Here is a 9059-nt window from a genome sequence, read left to right as displayed (position 1 = left end):
GGTATCAAGTGAATCATTTTCTTCTATTGTAGGTTGAAATGTTAGAAGAACATGTTCAGTCTGAATGTAAGTTAATTTTTATATTATTATTAATGTTTTGGTATCAAGTGAATCATTTTCTTCTATTGTAGGTTGAAATGTTAGAAGAACATGTTCAGTCTGAATTCAAAATAATTTTTATATTATTATTAATTATTATAAAATGGCTAAAAGCTTAATTTTGAGGCTAGAGGTAAGATTTATAAAAAAAAAAATTATAAATGCAAATAATTAAAATCTTCGTTAAGTTTGACCCTACTTGAGATATGACCATCCCTCTTTCTTCCCACCTCTTGACCTTTAACCAGCAAAATTTAATAGCATCAATTCCTCTAACAGACAAACCACCTTGTAAAATTTCAGAAATTTTTGACAAAAGGCACAGGGGTTATGAAGATTCAAAGTGGGTGAACAAAATTGTGTCCACCTAACCACCCACACTTCACTCACAGAAAAACCTCAAATTTTGTTTTGCATTTCTTGATGTTTAAAGATCCTCCAAATCAAAAAATGTAGAAATATTTTTTCTTTAAGAATATCAAATAAATGAATTTCTGTAACTAATAATTAAAAAATTTTAAGTGTTAAAATTAAATTATATAGAAGTGTAATTATAAAAATATAAATGCAAGTTGTTCATTAATTTAATTAAAAAGTAAAAAGCTGTTTCGTAAAAAACAAATTACATAGCTGACCACTTTAACACAAATGAATCAATTGCAATAATCCTCTGACCTTCTTTTACAAGCTATTTGAAGAATGATAATGTAGTTGCTCCACTGGATATGCACTATTTACATATTTATAAAATATAAATGCTGACCAGAGAAGTAAAAGGAGGTCAGAAATATTGTTATTGCCTTGTTTAGATTAAACTATCATTTATGTATAAGTGCTTCTTGATTGTATTACAAATTTTACAAAAAAAAAAAATAGTTACAGTAACTAAAACCAATAAATCAGACTTATTATATTCACAGCAAATTTAATTAACTTTTTATTTGTCCAATTTATATTAATACAATAATGCATATTGGACAAATAAAGAGTAAATTAAATTCATTGTCAGTATAATAAGCCTGATTCATTGGTTCTATTTTAATAGTTAACTATTTTGTGTTTTTTTTTAATCATTTATGTAATTTTGTTAGGTAGCAAATTGTCATGCAGCTAGTAAGCACAGAAATGAGCTGTTTTCTGACTACAATTCACACATACTATATAAAAGCAACATTATACCTAAATAGACTTATACACAACTTTTGGAAACTGTATGCATTTATGACCATTACTTTTTATGTTTGACTTACAATAAAACAACTTATAATAGGAGTTACAAAACTGAACTCAATCATAACGTAGAAATGAAGACAGACAATCTAAATGAAATTTCTATAGTCCCCAAATTTTTATAGAAAAATAGACAATATCGGAAATAAAAATGTGGAGATTTAACACAGAACATGTAGATAACAATATTAACTTGTGCGCATAAATAGAAGAAACTTTTGGAAAGAAGGGTTGCAAGATAATGATTGTGAATTTCTTATAAACAAAAACCAACACAAGAAAAAAATGTTTATAAACTGCAAAAGATGGTAAATAAATCTATAGATATTTAAACATCAATGTACTGTAAATATTTTGTGTTCTTTGAAAATTAGTTTATTGGTCTGTCATTTCTTTCATAATATTCATGTTCTTGTTAAAAGTAATAGAAATTTATAGTTACAACATTTACTAAGATATATTTTTGTATTTAAAATTTACAACTTTAGTTTCTTTTTTTTTACTTCACTTTTATGTTAGAATTTAAGGTAATTCTGGTTAGAATTTTTAATTTTTATGTTACTTTTATGAGTTATTGGATGTTAAATTTATATTTAAAAATTTAATGTTCTGATATTCTATATTTTGGACATTCCAAAAGTATGGTACATGAGGATGGCCTATGCATTAGGTTGAAAACATTAGTATATAGCAAATAAATGTATCTAAACAGCCAAAGATGTTTGGTGATGATTTTAATATAGTGTGTGTGTGTGTGTGTGTGTGTGTGTGTGTGTGTGTGCGCGCGCACATGTAAATACATATGTATAAGATCATTTCAATTATATTACTTACTTTTTCAATTCTTCCATTTCATTGCATTCATCTTGAAGTAAATCATGAGGATTTATCAAACACTGAATAGGTACACCAACAGATGATTCAGATTTCGATGCAAACATTGCTGGATTATTAACAATTGTGCCATCACTAACAGATTGTGTTGGTTGGGTTAATGAATTACTGAGAGGTATAATGGTTAACTCACTTGGAAGTTTTGAGGTAGGGGAAGTAATAGATGAATTGGGTGAAGGAGAAACATTGCCATTTGGCGGAATAGTTGATACTATATCTGAAATTCCATCATTGGAAGTACCATTACTTTGTGGTTGAGAATATGATTGAGAACATGACTGTTCACCTTGTTTAAAGGCTGGCTGCATAGATGGCACTGTTTCTGACCTGAGAGAGTTTGAAGACATTCCATTCGGCACTTGACTGGTTGTAGGCAAGCTTGTTACTTTTGTAATTGTAATGCCCAAAGGACTATTGTTATGTCCAGCATCAGGAGTAGAAGTCTCTGTGCTGTGAAGTGATGACGTAGATGTTGGGCTACTATAATGTTGTCCACGTACATTATTTCCATTGGTCTTTCCCAATTCAATGTCTAACCGATCTAGTTGTTCAAAAGCTTGTACTACTTGTTCCTTTGTAATACCGCTGCTTCGCAAGCGGCGAATCAGTTCAATCTGTTCAATGGTAAATAGGGCACCAGCCATAGAAGCAAGAAGGCATACCATACATCCAGTAGCCAGCACTTTCAGTTCCCACTAATATATTTTAACTTTTGTTACATCCTGATCACTTTCTCTGCTAATAGAAAAAACATAAATATAAATAAATAATAGAAATGTAATTAACTGGCCTAAATACCTACAAAAATTAGTACATATATATAAATTTAGCATTATAATATTTCAAAAAGAATATTTTTAATTTACTAGTATTGTTTTATTAACAACTTTATATTTTTTTTTTCAATGAAAAATATCAAAATAAAAGAAAATATTACATAAATTTGTCTTTTTAAAATTAACATATAAATGACTAATGTTGTTCCAATAATTTCTTAACTATAAATTCAAATATTTAGTAATTTAAATTTCAATATATTTTGTTATTGAACCTTTTTGACAGATGTTTACATGTATGCATGTGCACATGCACACACATACAAAATAATATTATAAAGAGGTAAAGTTTGTAAGTTTGAATGTAGGAGGTAATCTCTGAAACTACTCATCCAATTTCAAAAATTCTTTCACCATTATTTAGAATAGACCTTCAGGGTGGACATAGGCTGTATATTATTTCGTTAAACATTCATATAAATTAAAAGATATCATCTAGGTAAGCATTATATTTTTGGTGTCAGTGGGTGGCAAGAGGCAAGACGTGTACGTATACAAGATAAGTAACCGCGTGGCGAGAAACGTAGTGCATGTTTAAGAACTTGTATATTATATAGATGTCGAAATTTCCCACCATAGGGGAGAGGGACAAAATTAAGGATTACCATGAAGAACTTGACTTCCTTTATACTATTTTAAATGTAGTTTTTTGCATTTTTGATTGTGTTTTAGTAGGGTACATCAAGAGAATGTATATTACGTAAGGGATTTTTTGAAATTTCCTCCCACGGGGAGTGTTATACATTTATAATAGATACATTTTGAGCAACAGCAATGCATGGCTAGGTACAGCTAGTAAAAGATAAAGTCAAAAATAAAAAGGGGGAAAACATTAGGTGTATTGCAAGAATAGAAAATCAATTATAAATATTTGTCTTTTTATATAGGAAATTATTGTTTTTGGAGAAAGACAATATATTTCCTAGTTGTTGGAAATGAAATAGTCATTTTTTATTAAATTAAACTTTTTGGCCTTATAGTTCAACTTTTTTCCATGTGAACAGTGTTGTATGTTTACAATTGGAAGAGCCCACACATAATATGTGAATTTAAAAATGTAATCTCATTTATATTGTGAGTTCCACATGTTTAAGAATACTTTTTCTGATGGCATGGATAAAAAGGAAATTGAATAATTTTCTTTTTTGAGTAATGAGCAGGGACATAATGCAGCTGAAGCAATCTGAAATACCAATAAAACTTTTGGTGAAGGTTCTACTGGTGAAGTGAGCAGACTGCCAGAGATTGGTTTAAAAATTTCAAAATTCAGAATTGAAGATCATCATCCAATCAGTACATCACCTGACTCTCCGGGAAATCACAGAAAGGTTGAATGTACTGGACATTATTCATCCATTTCTCAACATCTAAACATGTTAGAGAAAGTCAAGAAGCTCGACAAATGACAAAACTCAGTGGGAGAGATAAGGAGCATCATTTGGAGATCTGCAGTTCTTTAATTAGTTGTCACATAAATGAAAGTATTCAAATGAAACTCTTCTCCATCCACATTATTCTCCACACTTTTTTCCAACAGACTAATCATTTTTTTTATTCATTTAGACAGTTTTTTGGCAAGGAAAGTCTTCAAGAAAGAGGATGCAATAAAAATTACCTTTAATTACTTTTTTCTTCTCATTCTCATGATTTCTATCAAATTGACATTAATGCATTTCTATTGCATTGGGAAAAGTGCATTAATGTTGGTGGTAACAATTTTGATTGAAAATGTAAGTTTTAAATTAAATTGCTAAATGTTCAAAGTCAAGTAAAAATTGGCCATTTCATTTGCAACAACCCAATAATTACCATTTTTTATCATACACTTTTATCAATATCTATACAGGGATGGGAAATCTTTGGCAAATCAGAAGAAATGTTTGGCACCCAACATAAGATTCTATTTATTTTTTTACTGTATAAATAAATTTTATCTTAATTTCAGTTTTTTTTAATTATAATTGTATGTTCAGCTTACTATAATCATCATTTTCTCAGTCAGATTTTTAAAATTTATGCTAATTAAAGTATATTCACTATTTCATTAAAAATAATTGTTCTAACTCTAAACCTTTGGCACGAATAAATTATTTGAAAAATAATTATGCCTACTGTATGGTATACAGATTCAAAGAGGTTTTTCATTTCTAACCTATTCCATGATCAAAGTACATGCTTGTATGAGGCACATTAGAAATTAAATTCTGAATTGGCTAGAAAAAAACAATCTTACTTCTTCAATCTTATGGTTATTGTTGTAGCTGTAACTATGTACTGTATTTTTCTATTTTTCAATATTTTTCACCTTTGAGGTTCGGATATTTGCCATCAAGTATTTGAAAACAATTTATTACATTTTGGTTATCATAAAGACTACCATTTAAAATTTACAATTGCTACAAAGTTAACTAAAATGCATTTCAGAACTTGTATTACCTCTTCAGTTACATTATTATTATACATAAAACCAATAATTTTTAGTAAAAATTATAACAATACATTGGTAACATAAAATTAATCTGTTTTAAACTACATTTGGTATATTTCCTTCAGTCATACAATTAAGATTTGTTTAGTCTATTTTGTATACTTCATATTATGACATTATACATTTAAAATACAAATATATCACGGGACACTTTTTTTTATAGAAAAAACATTTACATTTTATAATCTTCCAATCTTAAAAATATTAATGGAATTTTAAGTTGTAGAATTCCAATACTTTATACATCATTCACAAATAACTTATACTCAGTAATCATCAATCTATACTTCTACTACTTTCCTACATTTGTCAAAATAGAAATAATACACTAAGAGCATGCACACAAATATTGATTATTAAACACCCAGGTATCATACTACAAATATACTCCAAATGCAGTATTAGAAAATGACACACACAAAATATAATATGAGAGAGGCATAATCACAAATAAAACAATTCATCTCAATAGACCTGGCATTACCTTCACTGACAAGTATACTCCATTTTCCCAAGAAATAAGGATAGATAGGGTATTTATTGTACCTAATAGCGAGGTTGCGGCCAACATTTTCATTGCAAAAATGTGTACATCTGACATTCAGCACCTCCTTCCTGTCAGCCTAGAAGTTTCACAATGGTGTTTGGAACATCAGTGGAATCATGCTTGACGTTCCAAACACCATTATCAAACTTCTAGGCTTACAGGAAGGCGGTGCTGAAAGTCTGACATACAAGTTTTTGCAATGAAAACGTCGGCTGTAACCTCTCTATTGTCTTCTCTTCCCCTGATGTTATACAACACACTATACAAAAGCCTAGAAATGTTAAATCTTAATAAAAACATATACATGGCACTATAGAAAGTTACAATATTGAACACAACACATTATTAGGAAGTTTTTATACATTGATGCATACATCAATAACACAGAAGCTTAATGTTACACTTGTTTGGGTAGCTACATCTTGATCTCAGTATGGCAGAACACTTGGCACCAATATCAGCTGTACATAACATTTGCAACATAAAGAAAATAATGAGCAATTATTTATTGTGACATTGTCACAATGCCAGGCTGCAATTTTTAATCATCTTTTAATTTAAAAATATTCATGTATCTTCCATTCCAGACCAAAAGTTCATATGTAATTAGTTAATCAGGGACTGCAGCCACTAAGCTTAATTTTATATATCTGGTCTTGATTTTAGTAGTGTCTTGCCCCTGTATACATCATACTTCTTTTGATAACAACTGAGTCATACCAGTCATCTATCTAACACCATTCTTGAAAAAATTCTGAACTGAAATCAGGTCTGCACATTGCATGTAGTTCATATATAATTAATCAAGGTCTCTGAGCCTTAAACCTTCCATATCTGGTCTTGATTTCTATTCTTAAGATTAATGAAAGATAGACAGACAACAGTAGGAACATATAGGTCTGCAATTTGAAAACTGTCAATTCAAACTCCAATTGGAAACCGTCTTGATGTAAAAAATGTCAGTCAATCAAAAAATAATTACAATTAACACTTTGATTATGAACTTTTTATAAACTGGGTGTCACTGTTGACCAGATTACCACTATAGTTGTGAGGCAAGATCAATTTTTTTGTTTAAAGTTAAACTTACAAAAACTGGTTTTTCACTGAAATGTATGGTTTTTCTCATTTTCAAAGTGGCAAATTTAATATAATACACAAAGGGTTGAAAAACAAGCAAAACAAAAAAATAATTAAAAGATAATTAAAAACAAAATATAGAATACAGAACAGAATAAATACTTATTTTGTTTTATATTTACTTCTGACTCTTATCATTAAATATCATGCTTATTTTATTCTTTAATATTAAGCATTTCAATGTCTTTTCTCTTTCTGAAAATAAAATGTGGAAATATTTCAATTACTAGAGTGAATACTGTATTTTATATTTCCTTATATCTTAATACTTTGTTACACTGCAAGCTTATCTATGATATAAATGATAATTTTATTTCATCAATATGTGTTTTTGCAATAGGGAAGTGAGATTATTTTTCATTGATATAACAACAGATAAACTTTCATATATAGCTAACAAACAGCTAGGCAAATATAGTGAAAGAAGAAATGTAGAGAAAACTATAATTTAACAATTAAAATAACAGTAAAGATTAGATCTAAGCATTTTTTAGTGGATAACTTTTATTTTACTAAAATCCAATGCACAAGTAACAAATTATAACCTAATAAATTCAGGAAACAGCTATGACTATATATAACTGGTGTTCTTGAAAATGATTTGAATATCAAGAATTCAGATAATGAAATGATTTCCATTATTGCTTATGGAAAAATTCTAACTAGTTCTTCAAAATCTATAATTTTCTTAAAAATTAAATTATTTTATTACTCAATTTCAATAAACTTCTTCTGAATAATGGAGTCCTAGCTGCCCCATTATGGGCATGCCAAATCCATAATGGGATTGCCTAAAAAGGCCATCTTAGTGCCCACAGGATGAAAAGAGTTACAAAGAAAAAAACCAGTTATCTTACAAACACTTGATGAATAACATTAGTTAATGCCTTTATGTCCTTAAATCTATTTTTGAATTTTTATTGTTAACTAGGACTTCCTTATAATAATAGGAGTTATTATATCGGTATAATCTGAACACAGAGGAATCAGTAAAAACAGCTGAAAATAAACAAACTTTGTTCTACCTTTTGATTATTGATTCTTCTTTGTGTTTGGTAGATTACACCAGTATAACAAGTCCATTACCATATGAAAATCCTAGTAAACAATAATAATTCATATGGAAATCATTAAAAGATAAAGTATGTTTGTAAATACTAATGCAATGAAAATGTTATAATGGTACTACATATTCTATATTAAAATATTACTATATAAAAAGTGGGATAACAGTAAAAGAAATAACAGTGTATTGTAATGAACTGTTAAGAATACCTTGACATTTTATCACAAAATTTCAGTGCAAATCACTATACTTTACATAGACATTAGGATACAGACACAATGCCACTGAAACACATATGCTGGGAATGGAATAGTCCCCACTATTTCCCACTTGTTTCTGCATGACTCAAATTTTTCACAAATATGCTTTCTGATATTACAGATATCTCAACTCTTCAATTTGGATATTGTGATAGAAACTAAACAACACCATCTATTATATCAGGTCAGTCCATAAGTTCCTGCGTATTTTATGATCTTGAGAAAAATCTTGTTTTGCTGTTAAAAATGCCAGTCTAATGTGATACTTTTTACACTGAAGTGTTAAATTGGATCTCATTCATATAATACTGTTCAGAATTGGGAACATTTCAGTTGTTTATTTTCGTTAAAATGGAAGTAACAGACGAATATAAGAGACATGTTTTATTTTTATTTTTAAGTGGTGAGAATGCTACAAATGCAGCCAAAAAATTAAATACTGTTCATAACCAAACTGTAATTAGTGTAAGGACTGCGCAGAAGTGGTTTGAAAGATTTA

General features: G+C 28.8%; 1 protein-coding gene across 1 annotated transcript; it reads right to left on the bottom strand.

Annotated features, from left to right (window-relative positions):
* Positions 1 to 2163: 2163 nt before the first annotated feature.
* Positions 2164 to 2961, bottom strand: LOC111616183 (putative protein TPRXL; the record flags this gene model as incomplete). Its single annotated transcript, XM_023357605.1, has 1 exon — positions 2164 to 2961. A coding segment is annotated over exon 1 (725 nt), but the record flags the coding sequence as incomplete, so codon positions are not given.
* Between the last annotated feature and the right edge of the window lie 6098 nt (positions 2962 to 9059).

This window comes from Centruroides sculpturatus, unplaced genomic scaffold (genome assembly GCF_000671375.1).
Source record: "Centruroides sculpturatus isolate CEXI.00-Female unplaced genomic scaffold, Cexi_2.0 scaffold2952, whole genome shotgun sequence".
Classification (NCBI taxonomy): domain Eukaryota; kingdom Metazoa; phylum Arthropoda; class Arachnida; order Scorpiones; family Buthidae; genus Centruroides; species Centruroides sculpturatus.
The sequence above is the reverse complement of the archived record's forward strand: the minus strand, read 5'-3'. Positions and strand labels throughout refer to the sequence as shown.